Here is a 15,172-nt window from a genome sequence, read left to right as displayed (position 1 = left end):
GCTTTGTATCTTCTTTTTCAGCTGCTATTAGTAATTTGATCAGGATCTCGGTTCCATGGGATTTCTGTGGAGCTATTATTTATCCCTCCAGAGAAATGGTGACCTTCAGATTATCCACCTGGGGCTTCAGCTTTTTAGGCGACGCAGACCAGTCTTCGTATTTGGCAATCTCAGAATCTGTCACAACAAATAGATACTCTGCAGCGCTTGATCGGACCTAAAATAATCAACTGTAAGTGCCGTTAACCCATGGGCTTGAGGTCCAACCTACCCTTGGGAAAGGATGCAAAAGCAGTCCGGTCATCTTCTTCAAGACACTATCTCGCAAGGAGTCAATCCTTGATAATGTAGCATAGACTTTGACTGCAGCTTCCAATCGAGCCATGTTCGCAGATCTGAAATGTGCTTTTTGGACTAGCGTAAACAATTTTCGGAAACTAGGAAGAAAGAACATGTCAGGGGATGATGTAGATATAGCAGCAAAAGACCAATTTACAAACCTTGGATCTGAGCCTTCCGGGATAACAGGGATGTAACTGTCAATTAAAAATGCAACAAATTCGACGGCTGGAATGGCAAAACGGTCATCTTGTAGGTTGTCACTCAGTACCGTTGAAAGATCCTGCAAGAAAACCATCAATATCTCCTGGCGTCGGGGTTCAGCTTTGGAATAGAGCAACTGCGTCAGAGCTGAGCGAGATGCTCGAACAAGACCTTCTGCTCCTGAAATAGCAGAAGTAGCCAGTCCTTGTAACAGTGGAAGACGAAGCCAGTCAACTTCCTGCAAAGTAAGTAGTTGAGCAAAGTACTCTTGTGACGAAACATGGCTGAAGTGCTCGAATTTCCTGTTTTTGTTAGCATCATTTATTTTGAAACGGTTGCATTGTTGAAATCTTATTACTTTTCAAGTGGAGGGAGATCACTTGCTGATTCCCAGAAATTTTGTAGAGAAATCCATGCTTGCAGTCTGACCTTGTCGAGCTTTTCGCATGCAAGACGGCAAAGACACCCAACCAAAGTTTGAACAGGTGTCGAGCGTGGTGTAGAGTTCGATTGTCTTTGAAGCAAGATGCCGACTGCCTGGATTGCCTCAACTCGAATAAGAGACCCAATATCACCTCTTCTATCAGTGGTATAATCATTCAAGAATTCGACAAAATTGCTCGCAATTGTGTCGGTGGTAGCTAAGGTTTTGTTAGCCCATTTTTCATACTAGCCAGTAAACAAGAGATATTCAACATACTCATAAATGGCAAGATGCTGGTGGACAAGCATTTTACAGCAGCAACTCGTTTCTCGATGAGTTCTTCCTCCCCGGTGTAACGAAGAATCTCGGTCACGATGTCTTCTTGGACATCACTTTGTGCTCCAAATTGCCTGAACACTGTACCGAGTGCTAGAATTTGACCACGGCCTGCCGGTAATCTCCATGAAGTACGGAGATGGGCGAACCAAAAACGCACGGTTTCTTGCTGCTTTGATCGCGATAGAAGAGGAAATAGTTGCGCCAAGGCGGATGAAGATGTTTCAATCGAGATATCGTCACTTCGGGAAACACAGAGGGATAGAATTTGGAGTGCTCGATTCAAAAGTGGTTCTAAAGGTTGAGCTAGATCTGTTGCGAGGGCAGACCGAGAGAGCGAGTAGATCAAACAGGAAGATGCCTCTGCTGTCAATTCGGGGCGTGAAGTCTGGAAGGTTAAGTCGTCATTGGTAGGGCCTGAGACAGAACCAAATATATCCCAGATGTTGGCCACTTGAGTGGAAACAGCCCTGGCTTCCGGGGTATCTCTCTTCTCTGCGGATGCTTCCCAATGTAAAATAAAAGCATCGATCGTAGCAGCAATAGACAACAGACAGCCATGGCGTGATTCCACATCATTCCGAGAGATGCTGGAGAAAGTTTGCAGCAATTTATCCAGGACCAACTTCATGGTTTTGAATAGCTCCTGTGTACTCAACGTTCCAATGGACTTAGCCGCATGTCTTCTGGACTCGGCATCTGGAGAACCAATACCTCTCCATCCCATCAAAGCGTCCAGAAGTGGACTCCAGTAAATTTGATCCAGAGACGCTGTTGCTTTTGCAACATCGGTAAGTGCACGAGAACGTCGTGCAACGGCATGATAATCTACAACCTGAACGAGAGGAATGCCCTGCGCGATGGTATCAGGGTGGCGACCAATCAACTCTTGTAGCGCAGCAGACGACCCGCGTCGGATGTTCCCAGAAGGATCGATACAGGCAGCACAGATGAGTTCCACGGCCAGCTTTTGCAGAACATCGACCTCCTTCTGGCCAGATTGCGACGCCACCAACTGGGGCTGCAAAGCCAGGAGTTCTCGTGTTGTATACTTCCGGGAAATAGCCCAAATACCGAAGCATGCCGCATCTCGAACCCCAGTTCCCACAGAACCACCAGTAGAAGATCTTTGCTCGAAGCCTAGACCAGACACAAGTGATTGAAGAATTTCAGGAAGCTGGGGAATAGGAGGTGCTCGGCGGAAAAGTAAATGTGACAGTGTCAGGATTAATCCTTGCCATTGCTGGGCATCGACTGCACTGAGATTACGTTTAAGGGTGTGTGTGCCAATCTTCCTGGCTTCAAATGGCGTCACGAGGGAGCCATCATCTTTTTCATAGAGAATGTTTTCTCCCAGCGAGCCAATAACCGCTTCAATGACCTCCGTCCCCATCTCTGGGTCCAATTTCAAAGTGATGATGCTGAGTGCTTTGCTCGCTGCAAATCGCACGGGTGTATCTTTGTCGGCCAAGGAGACCAAGAAATGATCAATTGCATCTTCAAGTATGGTCGATAACTGATAATCAGTGATGTGGGCGTCGCCTCGCTCACTCAAGGACAAGGCCATGACTGTAATGTTGCGAAGGATCTTGACAACGATCTTTCTAGCCAACGCCGAAGACTGGATTGTCGCAGATACTGAAGACTTCTCTTGAAATACACTGAGAGTCTGCTGGAAGACAGAATTGACCAGGGGAGCAAAGTCCTCTACCTGACCCGATGCGCACAAGCGAGCAATGAATGTGAGGACCCCGATACAAGCATAGACAGAGGGCGAGTCGATGTTCCCCGTCGGTTGTACTATAGCGAATGACCACTTTGTCAGACCTGCAAGCATACCGAGAGCTTGCATGTCTCCGCGTAAAGCCAATCGTGCCAAAAGTGCCGTGGCTGCCTCACGTTCTTTTCCCGACGCACCAATATAGTGCAACGACAGGGAAAGAAGCGACTGGGCAATCATAGGAGTCTCAGATGGTAGCCAAGTTAACTGTTGTAGATTATCATATGGCACCGGAATACTATCTGATGATAAGGACGACAAATCAAAAGGAGCAAGTAGAAGATGCGAAAGCCAGACCAGCATCACGTAGCGTTCTTCCCAGATGAGTCGCTGGGTTCCAGATTCGACCAGTTCTTCGGAATTTGGCCGTATCGCATCCCATTCGATGAAGGCCCGAAGCATCGAATCTAGGTATTTCGGCTCATTGTTTAAGAATCTGCTAATCACTTTGACGCCACGGACTTTGCAGAAAGTGTAAAGTAATCTGCAGATGGCTCTTGGTAGGGGGAACAGATTCCTTGCTTGAGATGACTTCGTCGACACAGAGCCATACTGAGTGCGGTGCTTGATCAGATACGCTAGAAAAGCGTCCACTAAAGGAGGCAGCAATGTCTGCAAATGTGGATCTAAGAGTTGAGGCCATTCTTGAAAGGGTTCAAGCTATAGACATCATCAGTAAATTGGAACAGAGAGTGAGTCTAGAAGAGAGCCATGCGGTGCAGTCTTACAAGGTTAACAAGCTTGTTCGTTTTGGTGACCTGCGCCCATTTACGTGGGGTGCGGAGGGGAGTGCCATTTTGGGCTCTCCACAATAGCGAGGGAAGCTTTGCGGAAAACTCGGACACCAAATCCCCGGAGGCCCGTTGAAGCTTCACGTCTCGATCCTCGGCGGCATCCATGGTGGATTGCTGGGCGATGCAGTCTTGAAGATCACAGTGTTGGGAATAGCGTCAACAGCGGGACCGGTCATGTGACGCCTGAGTGTATTAATTGTTCTCTTGTTTGGTTCAGCCGATGCATTTTTTTGGTTACTCTTTATCCATACCAGTTCTTCTGTAGATTTCAATTTTACAAGCTGGCTAGAGAGAAAATTATATTCCAAGTTCGGCGTACAGTGATGTGATGTATTGTGACCTTTTGAAGCTGTCTTAGTTCGTTCAACATTGAGAAGCTCTCTCCATGATCACATACGATCTACCGCTTCTCGGGATGCCTTCTCCCAGTCCACCATTTTCCAGAAATAAAAGCCCTCGATCGACACAATGATCGACTGGCCGATAAGGATTCCACACCATAGCCCAAAAATGCTCCAGTGCAAGCCAAATGCGAAAGCAATGCCCAAAGGCAATCCCACGAGGTAGTAGATTGAGAGCTGAACGTAGCTCCCCAGATCCGGTCGTCCCACAGCCCGCAGTAAGCTATTGAGAGAAGTGGCCACGGCGTCTGGAATTTGAACAACGGCACCCAATGGAAGCAATAAGAAGATGTACTGCCAGACCTCACCGATATCACTAAATAAGCCCGGAATGACACTCCTGAGAGCAAGGATCACAAGCATATTTGATATGCCAGCACCAAAGGCAGCAAGGACCATGACCTTGGCTGCTGTTGCCGCACGCTGGAGGAAGCCTGCTCCGATCAGATAGGCAATGTGTGTGCCACCAGCAACAGCGATGGAAAACGAGATTTGGAATGCAAAGTCTGAAAGTGTCGATATAGCAGCCTGGGCCGCAAGCTCAGTTGCACCTAGACGGGACGAAATAATGGTCATGAATTCCCATGCGAGGACCTCGGCTTCGATCATTAGCCAACTCGGGATGGCAAGCTGCAACATTGGACCCCAGCCGCGCCACACCTCGAAAGAAATGGGGTGCCAGCATTCAGAGCCCTTGATGAAGATGACATAGAAGGCTAGAAATACGGGCAGAAGACTGTTTGCGATCGCAACGGCGATAGGTGCACCGATAAAGCCCCATTGCAGTCTCTAAGGGGAAAGGGGATAATTAGTGGATAGCCTGGGGGAGTTCAAGATTGAATAACACACCCAAACAAACAACCAGCCCATGAAAATATTCAATGTAGAACATATCAACAGAACTACCAGACTAGCACTGAACAATCCCTGTGCCTGGAAAAATCGCTTTCCGGACTCAAAGCAAGCATAACCGGGAGCGCCGGCGATGGCAATTTTCAGATACAATCCTGCGAGAAGAGCCGTCTCCTGGGATTCAGACGGTAGGATGAGAAGAAAGATTCGATCCGCATTCCACCATATAGCTCCAATTGGGATTGTAAGGACGAGCATGAAAAGCGTCAGTCGCTGAACATGCAGCCCGACCATGGTCAGGTTCCCTGAACCATATGCTTGAGGACATAAGGTATCCAAACATGTTGCTAGCCCTTGGAAGACAAAAAATCCAGTGATCTGGACAGTCATGTTGGCTAAGCTCACGGCCCCGATTTCTCGTTTCCCTAGGTGGCCCACCATGAAGATGCTAGAACCGCTCAATGCATGTTGAAGTAGAAGCGATATCATGAGCGGGGCGGAATATCGTGAGATGATTGCTAATTCTTGTCGCCATCCTGAATTCTTGGAATTGCTTGCTGCTTCTGGGTCAATGTCGCGCAACAGTGGGGAGGATTCTGTGGCCCCTTGGTCTTCGGAGATCATCATGCAGGATTTGTTTTAGAGCGCTGGGAGTTCTCCTGATTCCAAACCACACAATTTTCAAGATTGGAGTTCATCAAATACAATGACAAGGATGATTCAAGGATCATTGAAAATCAGATGGGGGAAACAGGTGTTCAGCGAAAGTGGAGATCTGACGAGCAAATGAATCCTTGCATTGGTCGCAACACTTCCGTAGGCAAATGGTTGCTTCACGCATCTACTGAGCTCCACTATCTCCGCGCCCACAAGCCCTTAGAGGCGACAACATGCGAATACCCGATGCGGTATCCTCAACAAAGTCTTTTGGCACCCGCCAATTACCCACCTGGACCCCCCGGGACCCTCACCCCCATGATGGCCGGCTCACACGTCGGAGACAGCTGTCACCAACTGGCTACTCAGCCCTCGCATTTACGAATGCACGAACTGCAATCTGTGGAGAAGGATCTTTGTATAATAGAAACCATAGCATTGCACGTCCCAATACCCCATGGGAGGTCGCAGGAGCAAGCTTTCGCTTGCTCCCAGCCGGACGTTAATTAAATCTACCTACCTACCTACCTACTGAGCTCCACTAGCATACATGAGCATTCGTACCTGGCTTGAACCTACTGCCATCTAAATTTCGATGCATAGGGAAAATTCAAAGCACTTCATGCAGTAAACTACTTGTGGCTCAATGTTCACACTAAATTGCCAAAGGTTCCTCGAGAAATTGTGCCATCATAAAAAGACAACAATATCAACCCTGAAAGGATTGTGGCGGAAACAATCATGTCTTCATAACCCAGTCTTTCGATTGAGGGTAAACCCTAGAAGATCAGAGATTATTGTTTCCCCTCATGTCTTGTTTGAAATATCCAAGTCAAGAGTTCTTAATGGCAGCTAAAAGCTATTGCAGCCAAAGAGTCTCATAGATCTTCGGATAATACGCTGATTAACGATCGAGGTCCGGGGAACCAATGACAGGGTTATCAAATGTCGAGGCCACAAATCTGTGATCGTAGCCTTTTGCGAGTTTGGTCAAGGTCCTTTTGATGTGCATGACGATGATCGCGACAGCTAGGGTGTTCCACACATCATTATCAAAATCTGAAAGGTCAAAATGACCAAGGAACTTAATTCCTTGTGTTTGGGTTTGTGGATAAGGATTGGTGTCCAGAGAGATGGCCGAAAGAACAGGTCCACAGAGGACGAGTCCCATCAATGCGGGCCAAGCTGCTTCAACATCGTGGGGTGCAGCAAGTAGGCTCTGCCAGGTATTCGATAGCTTCTCCAATGTTTCAGCAACTTTACTAAAGGCTTCCTTTGGCTCTTCATCCTGATGTTGGCAATAGATGACATGCACATGGGGTGTGTCCGGCTGGACCCTGACACCGGCATCGTTCAATGCCCAGCGCAGGTATTTTTCTATCGACTTCTTGATATAGATCCCAGGACCGATGTCAAGGATATTACAGTAGTCCCTCACATTGCCACATATCTTTAAAAGCTCTTGAAAGGCACGGATCGCGTAAAATTCGGAACACTTATTGTTTCCAAGGACAAAGTGAGATTCGTTACACTGAATTTCGTCATCTTTCCCAGAAAAGAATAGCGACTCTGGAAGGGTAGAGAAATCCTTCTCCCAGTGTCTATGGATGGTTGGCATGCAGCCACGAGTCAGAAGTTGATGGGCAGTCCGCTGTTCGTCTGGTGACAGGTCGTGGCCTTGGGGGAGTTCCATTGCTTCAAGTAGGCGCTTTGCCCTTTCTCGAGTCAGCTTATTGTTGAGCAGCTCGTCGTCCCGCTCTCCTGCAGGAATGAAGTATTCTTCCTCGCTCTCGTAGTCAAGGTCACTTGGCTCAGACATTGACTGATCTGAATCCCATGTCTTCCTCCTCCTGGCCTTTTTGGCCTTAGGCTTAAGCGAGCGACCTTTATTGACCGAGTGATGCAGATCAGCCATCTTCACTCGCTTTGCGGACGGCGAAGAAAGAGAGTCACTGGTATCGCTGTCCCCATCACCACTCGCACTGGAAATCTTGTATTCGGGCGAGGTGGGCGGATCGGAGTCCCATTTTTCGTCCCCACTGATGTCGGTGTCCTCGGGCCACTTGTGCGTTGTCGCAGAACCCTTTGGCTCGAGTTGAACTAGCCTAGCCGGGTTCTGGGGCTCATTGTCATCAGGGAAGAGGGCCCGCTTTTGGGCCGAGGCCACCTGGTATGGAAGTCAGTTAGGTGAACTAGTGAGAGAAAGATAACTGAAGTCAAATTGCTAGATGACAAACGATGGTAAAGACAAGACTTACAATCTGACCCTGTTCGTTCAACTGAACAACCTTATCAGGCATGGTATTCAGCGATGAGGAGCTGCAACCGCTGGTTGTGGCAGGACTGGGGTAGCAGGATAGGGAGAAGGACTTGAATTGGTGTCGCGGAAAACCTCGTCCTCCCGAAAGAAACGTCGAATCTCCGAATCGTTGTCCCAAGTCTCGCTGAACCAGGCCGGAAGAGATTCTGATTCTGATCTTCCACAGAAGCCGATGTAAAAGTCGATGCTTGTAGACTTTAGGTCGCACCCTGTTGATGAGAGACCCATTAGCAGGGGAAGTCGGACTGTCAGGTCATTTTCTGATGGGATGGAAGCTCGACGGCGGTTGGCCGACCTCTGGGGTGGAGGGAGGGGTGTGTTCTTTGTTGCCCGGGGGTGAGGGTTCTTCGTTTCTCGAGGGCAGGTTCCCTTTGTTGCTCGAAGACACGGTATCAGTATATTTAATCAAGGCCTAAAAGCCCCGACAAAACAAGCGTTGAATTTTTGGTAGCACCTTTGAAACAGACCTCCGAAGCGTCATCTATTTCTGGAACAAAGAAAGAAGGCTGGACAGTGGAGTCAAAACGATGTGGCGAATTGGAAAAGAATGAGAGACGAACAGAAGAATGGCAGAGGATGAAGGCAAACAAAAGGAGCATGTACGTGGTTTTGCAATAGAGTAAGGCACACGAGGTTTGGCTTCCTAACTGGGAAGGAACGGGTACCTAAGGTAGTCCTCGACTAGGAAGGGGAGAGGGCAGTATACATGTGCATCTAGATAGGCATATATGTGTCCAATGTATATAAAACCATGACCCAACTACAAAATAGACAGATGGGATGGATTAGCTCGTATTTGAATCTCCTTCTCTCCATACCACGAACCGCTAGGACATCTCACTGGACATAACGCGCACGCAGTCCATCAAGGGACCTACGCTATCTTCATAGATCTTCAAACTTCGTCACTTCTCATTAAACTCTCTCGGAACCCTCTTCACGCAATTCCCATGTGGGAACCCGTCCCCTCGCCTTTTTGGGACATCAAATGCCCGACATAGAATAAAGTCATAAGCCCTACCAGTCGGTAGGGAAACTTGGATAGAAAAAGAACTTGGAAGGGAAAAATAGAGCAAGCAATTTAGATAAACACACAAAGGAATCGAGAAGGCAAAAGCAACCTGGAGGTTTCATTAACCAGGATATCCGGTGGTCGAAGCATATCAGTGAGGTCCGGTCTACACCGGCACTTGAAACGAAACTGCGCTTGGGTATGTTGAAACAATTTGAAGAGCAAGAAGTGCTGGAAAGGGCGGGAGACCCGCGGCGCCCTGAAGAAACTGGACGTGTCGGCATTGAACCCCCATGAACCGAATTGACACCCTCGTCAACAACTCGTGACAGGTGTCCAAGCAAGCAATAGATATCCCTATCACACATCGATGGAATCAAGCAAAGTCAGCAGTGTAGGAGAATCCACGGAATTCTTCCTGCATGGCTTGTGAAAGCACTAAGTAAGAAGGATCGGTTAGCTATAGTTCGTGTTCCAGCAAGCACACAACATGTCAAAAAGATCTCACCAGATTGAACAGGCGTCAAGACAGGAGTCACACTAGTAAACTCCTGATCGAAGTTGCTGGTATCGGTAGGACTGCTGATAGTGGGGATGAATGGTGGGGGAACCCGCTTGTGGTAGATGTCATCCCAGTTGATGTTGCGGAAGAAGGCATGAGACATGACTTCCTGGGCATCGGTGGGACCGGAGCCCAGACGCAACTCGGGCTCACGAGTCAACAGCTTCTGGAGAATCGACACGGAGTCGCGAGGCATGTGAATGGGGTAGAGAGGCTCGTCGGCGAGAATGGCATCGTAGATTTCATCCTCATCTTCACCACGGAACGGAGACTGTTGCAAAAGCATCTGGTAGATGAGAACACCGAACGCCCACCAATCCACGGCCCGTCCATACTTCTTGTCCAGTAAAATCTGTGACAAAATTTAGCTCATCGGCACATCAAAAAGACATAATCAAACTTGATCCCACTTACTTCTGGGCCCATGAATTCAGGAGTACCACAGAACGTGCTTGTTGTGCTACCGTACCACATGTTCTCCTTGCAAAGACCATAATCGGCGATTTTGATGTGACCATCCAGGGTCAGCATGATATTGTCAAGCTTCAAGTCACGATAGATGACTCCGTTCTCGTGGAAGTGCTTGAGTGCCAAGCAGACCTCGGCGGCATAGAATCTAAAACTGGTGAGCATTTCTAACCCCCAAGATAGGGCAAATGCCGAACATAGGACTTACTGTGCCCTCTTGAGACCGAATTGGCCACGCTGGATGTGCAGCATGAGATCACCACCACTGATATACTCCATGACGAAATAGATACGAGTTTCAGTTTGGAAACAAGCGTGCAAGTTAACAAGGAAGGGGTGCCGTTCCTTGTTTGCGATTAGGAAAACACGCTTCTCTGACTTGGTGCTCTCCACTTCATCGTTCTCGATAATGAATTCCTTCTTCAACACCTTGATGGCATACAACTTGCGGGAGCTCTTTGTTTCAGCCAACATGACCTTTCCGAAATTACCTTTTCCAAGAACAGCAAGGAAATTGAAGTGATCCAATCCAATGCGAGCCTTTGCCTGCGCTGCAGCGTCGTCCTTGATAGGAGGTGCAACTTGCTGTTGTTGGGGGATTTGTTGCTGAATGGGCTGCGGAGGCGGCGCCATCGGATAAGCCGCAGGCTGCACATTCTGCATAGCCTGGGGTGGAGGCTGCTGCGAGAAATTGGCATAAGCGGATGGGTCGTAGTGGGCGTGCTGGGGCTGCTGAGGTGCCTGGGGTTGCGGCATAGGACGGCCCGTTTCGGCTAAATTTTAATTAGCACCAAGATTCTCTCTTCAACACATGATCGGAAATTGCATACTTGGTGGTTGCTGAGGGCTACGTGGCCCGGTAGCTGCGGCGGCGGCGGCGGCAGCGGCAGCGGCAGCGGAAGGTCCTGTGGGCGAATTGGGTGGCATCTGCTGGTGCTGTGCAGCCTGCGCAGCAGTAGTTGGTGACTGTGGTGTCATGAGAGAGTTAGTGGCAGCGCTTACCGCTTCTGCAGAGGGTTGTCTAGGAGTAACCCCGTAAGGTCCTTCTATCGGCTTCGGGGGGTAGGAGAGGGCAGCGTTGTCTTGAGCGGGCTGCGGCGGACCGCCTGCTCGAAGGGTACGGTTGCTGAGGCCAGAACTAACAGAGGCAGACTTGTTGTGATTCTTGGTGCGAATCAGTGTCTCAAGAATTTGATTGGCAGCTTCCATCGTCATTCCACAGAAATCGGGCACGAGATGAGTGCACTGAGCGTGACACGTAAGACCACATTCTATAAAGGGGGTTAGCACAAACTATGAATAAGCTGCGAGGTCAGTAATATGCCTACCAGAGCAGCGCTTGGCACTTTTGCGTCCAAACGGAAGCAGATAACCGCAGTGGCAGCACCAGTTGGCGGAGATGTTGGAAAAACCTTCGAATCGGTGGGGAATGCGATGGTTGATTTTCTCCTCGTCCGGATCGGTCTCGTAGTTGGCTTTACTGATACACTTGGTGACAACCTTGGGATAACACTTGCGGTGGCAGGTGTACTTGCAGTCCGCACATTGCATGCCGGCAGCATACTTGAGGAATTCTCCACACAATGCACAGCGCATGATGTTGTAAAATTGCTGGGTGATGAACTTGTGACCCTGCTTTTCGTGAACCTCCTCCTTCTTTTGACGAACGGCACCTTGACGGTTAAGACCAATATCAAAGGGACGGCGGTCCTTCAGTTGTTTGGCTATATTCAGTTAGCATATGGGGCTGCTTGATTTGGGGTTAATACAAGTTAGTCTTACCGAAGCTCATTTGAAGCTGAACTCGGCCAACCGGTTCCAGGGCAAACCATGAATCAATCGCCACTGTCGGGGGAGCATTTGAGCTCTCGCCGCCATGTGCAGCATGCCCCGAGGTGCCCGGGCGTCCTCCGGGGCTAGGGCCATGTGAAGAGCCCATGGGAGAACCGGCGTTGTCATGTCGAGGAGATCCGCCATCGCCCATCTTATCTGCCGATACCCAGCCAGATGCATTGAGCTCCGTCTCAAGTTTCTTGCGACGCATCTCCTCTGCGATGTCAGAAATGCGCACCCAAAGCATGCCGATTGGTACTGGGCGATCTCCTGACTTGTCATAAACAGTCAATTCGATCTCGTTTGCCTTGTCGATATCCATAGAAAAGCTTTCGTCCTGCCATTTATCGTTTCGGATGGCCTTAGTTCTCGCTTTGATCGTGTCTTCAACCTTGACGACAATGTATGTCTCTGGTCCTCGAGAAAATCGAGAACTGGCTGCATGGTCCACGTCCTTGACCGCATGGATGCGCATTGTCAGCAGACCCGTTAGCGGTTTGCGCATGTTCGGAACACTAAGACTCTCATCTGCACATAGTTAGTTCCCATATCACATTATGCTCGCAGATAGATTGCCATGTTTCTCATACCATCTGGTGCATCGGCGGATTCAATATCAACATGAAGATCTTCGTATCGCTTCAGCGCCTGCTTTAGAAGCTGAATCTTTTGGTTACTCTCAATGCGACGGCCCTCGGCGTCAGCTCGGCTCTTTCGGTCGCCCTCATCCTGGTACAAGCGGACCATCTTTTCAATACCGGCTTTATATTGCATTTCCACGCTCAGCTTGAACTCCAATTGAGACAGCATGAGTTGGATCTTCGGTCCGAGGTATGGAGTGTCATACTTGATCAAATCTGAGAAATAGCCATGTGTATTAGCATTCCAAGCTATTAAAGCTCAGCGCGGTATTTCCTTTTTGATTTTATTTTTCGAAGAGTCCCGCAAGAGTGGTTTGCAAGAACGTACCTAGCTTTGTGTAGTTGGGCCTCGCCTTCGGGATCGGAGCGTAAGGTCGGGGGTCGGCGAATGGGGCACCAGAAGGCATCGAGCCAGAACCACCCTGAGGATAGGGACCATCACCTTGCTCGCCAGCATACCCGGGGTGATCTTTGGGCGGGAGGGCCGGGCCTCCACGCTGGCCGGGGGAGCCACCTTCCTGGTTCATCTGACGGACTTGCAATTCCCTCATTTTCTCCTCCAGATAAGCGATATTCTTGCGGCCATCGCGGATGTTGGCATCGACTCTCTGTTGCACGAGAGGATTGTCGGTCGACTGCCGCATGTTACTGGCAGCGGTGATGAGGGCCTTCTCCCGCTCGATCTTGCGGAAGACCGAGGCGATCAGCTCGTCTCCATCCATGATGGCAGGTCTGACGAGGGGCAAAGAGCAAGGCTTGCTCAAAATTCAAGGGTGCGCTTGCGCCAGATCCAGGCGGGTTTGTTGGTGGGAGAGGATTCGCGGGGCTGTTGTTGACAAGGGGCGCAACGGGCGCGGGTAATGCCACTTCGGAAAATGTGAGACAGACTGCCCGCGACGATCGCCCTGTCGATTCACAGTCGGAATTGAATTGACAAAAGGCCAGAATAAAAAAAAGAACCAAAACACAAAAGAAAGGCTCAAATTGGTGGAGGTAAAAAGAAAGAGAATCTTCTAATTTTATCCAATGGAAGTCCAGGGAGTTACGGGGAGGTCCGTACTACCACGCACCTGCGATAAGGAAGTGGCGAAAAAGTGTTCTAAGTCCACAATAACATAGATCCACAAGGGGTATACGTCTTGTGTGTTTATAATTTGTATGCTTCTATTCTAATGGTATCTGTTTACAGATCCTTCAAGTCAGGCATACTACCTTTGGATCTACAGACGTACGGAGTACACTACATCGTGTAGCAAGACACGCCTCATAACCCTTTGAGTGAACGAGCCGGGTCTCGTCACCCTTTGTACTTCACTGTACGGAGAACAAGATTGCAAATGACTGGAATTGTCACCGCTTTGTCAGGAATTTCTCATCGGGCACAGAGATTGTGCTACATGTCCCTTACTACATACATTGAAGAACAATCATCCTAGTGACTTTTGAAACAGAGGTCTTTCTATCTGATGACTTGGCCTTTTGTCTTTTCACTGGCTAAAACTGGTGATGTCATTGGTTTCACCACCAATACATGCCGAAGGCCATGGCTCTCAACAATTAAGTGCATAGGGCATTCATATTCTACATTTACCTAGGCACCATTGCCACGTAGACTCTGCCCAATTTATCCATGGACCTCGCTGTCTAATTATTCTACATTTGTCAGCCCAACAGGAGACTTCAGGAACAAACTCCATAGCATTGGCACGTAATCTTGGCGAAATTCAAGCTCATTCCTCTGACTCAGACAACATTACGAAGTAGGGGTTAGATTTATCTATCGTCCGCCAAAACTGCCTGGTCACAATCGTATCTAAAGGAAATTGGTCGGGTCTAAGGGCATCATACCGAGGATTTATCGCCTTTTCGAAAGCGCGAGGGGCCATAGATGGTACGCTGGACTGGTTATAGAGCGCTAATGTCACGATCTGAGAGATGACAATCGAAGTTCTGTCATCGTTGACCGCCTGCCTAAAAGATTCGGGAGGGATTTCCCTCAACTGGTGTTTGCATTGTTTGATTGTTTGGTTGTGACAGGACCCCACAAAGGATCCTGTCTCGTAGGTTTCTTTCTTTCTTTCTTTCTTTCTTTCTCTGTACTTAATATTCTCGTTGAAATGCACTCTTTTGATTGAAAAACTGGCTGGTAATAATAGAGAGCCTTCACTAGTCGATCGAGTAGCTTAATCTCCTAGATAGTATATAAGTTATATAAATTCTATGCCTTACCTATATGATTTAGCTTTGTCACGGTGTGAACCGTAATGCTTAGTAAAAGGAAGATCACGGCACGTGATCTCCGACCTGTTTATCTTGAACTTCAGTTCTAGATCCTGTTGTAGCTCTTCGAGCTACGTCTTGTATATTAGCCTGCCCCTGCCTGTACCTGCCTGTCAATGTGAATCTGATCTGTTACGACCTGTCCCTGCCAGTCATCTCCTATCATACCGTCCTGCCAGCCCGCACCCTGACAATCACATCCTGCAAGTGCTGCATTAGCTGTCTTGGTATGCGTGTTGCTTTAAAATAGAACAGAGACGGAGTACTGT

At 48.7% G+C, this 15,172-nt stretch overlaps 4 protein-coding genes across 4 annotated transcripts; all 4 read right to left on the bottom strand.

Annotated features, from left to right (window-relative positions):
• Window positions 1-79: 79 nt before the first annotated feature.
• Window positions 80-3,982, bottom strand: Pdw03_8075 (Tubulin-specific chaperone D, putative; the record flags this gene model as incomplete). The annotated part of the gene is made up of 6 exons (XM_066101859.1): window positions 80-217; window positions 272-437; window positions 501-845; window positions 902-1,184; window positions 1,244-3,743; window positions 3,812-3,982. The coding sequence occupies 6 exons, from the start codon at window positions 3,980-3,982 to the stop codon at window positions 80-82; spliced, it is 3,603 nt and encodes a 1,200-aa protein (XP_065956942.1).
• A 284-nt stretch (window positions 3,983-4,266) lies between these two features.
• On the bottom strand, window positions 4,267-5,754 carry Pdw03_8074 (Multi antimicrobial extrusion protein MatE; the record flags this gene model as incomplete). The annotated part of the gene is made up of 2 exons (XM_066101858.1): window positions 4,267-5,067; window positions 5,128-5,754. The coding sequence occupies 2 exons, from the start codon at window positions 5,752-5,754 to the stop codon at window positions 4,267-4,269; spliced, it is 1,428 nt and encodes a 475-aa protein (XP_065956941.1).
• A 937-nt stretch (window positions 5,755-6,691) lies between these two features.
• Window positions 6,692-8,087, bottom strand: Pdw03_8073 (Protein kinase domain family protein; the record flags this gene model as incomplete). Its single annotated transcript, XM_014677725.1, has 2 exons — window positions 6,692-7,954; window positions 8,046-8,087. 2 exons carry the CDS (start codon window positions 8,085-8,087, stop codon window positions 6,692-6,694), a joined length of 1,305 nt encoding a protein of 434 aa, XP_014533211.1.
• Window positions 8,088-9,495: 1,408 nt separating this feature from the next.
• Window positions 9,496-13,345, bottom strand: Pdw03_8072 (Protein kinase; the record flags this gene model as incomplete). Its single annotated transcript, XM_066101857.1, has 10 exons — window positions 9,496-9,557; window positions 9,628-10,033; window positions 10,096-10,297; window positions 10,358-10,922; window positions 10,980-11,094; window positions 11,152-11,420; window positions 11,478-11,873; window positions 11,932-12,510; window positions 12,573-12,839; window positions 12,952-13,345. The coding sequence occupies 10 exons, from the start codon at window positions 13,343-13,345 to the stop codon at window positions 9,496-9,498; spliced, it is 3,255 nt and encodes a 1,084-aa protein (XP_065956940.1).
• Between the last annotated feature and the right edge of the window lie 1,827 nt (window positions 13,346-15,172).

This window comes from Penicillium digitatum, chromosome 3, assembly GCF_016767815.1.
Source record: "Penicillium digitatum chromosome 3, complete sequence".
Lineage (NCBI taxonomy): Eukaryota > Fungi > Ascomycota > Eurotiomycetes > Eurotiales > Aspergillaceae > Penicillium > Penicillium digitatum.
The sequence above is the reverse complement of the archived record's forward strand: the minus strand, read 5'-3'. Positions and strand labels throughout refer to the sequence as shown.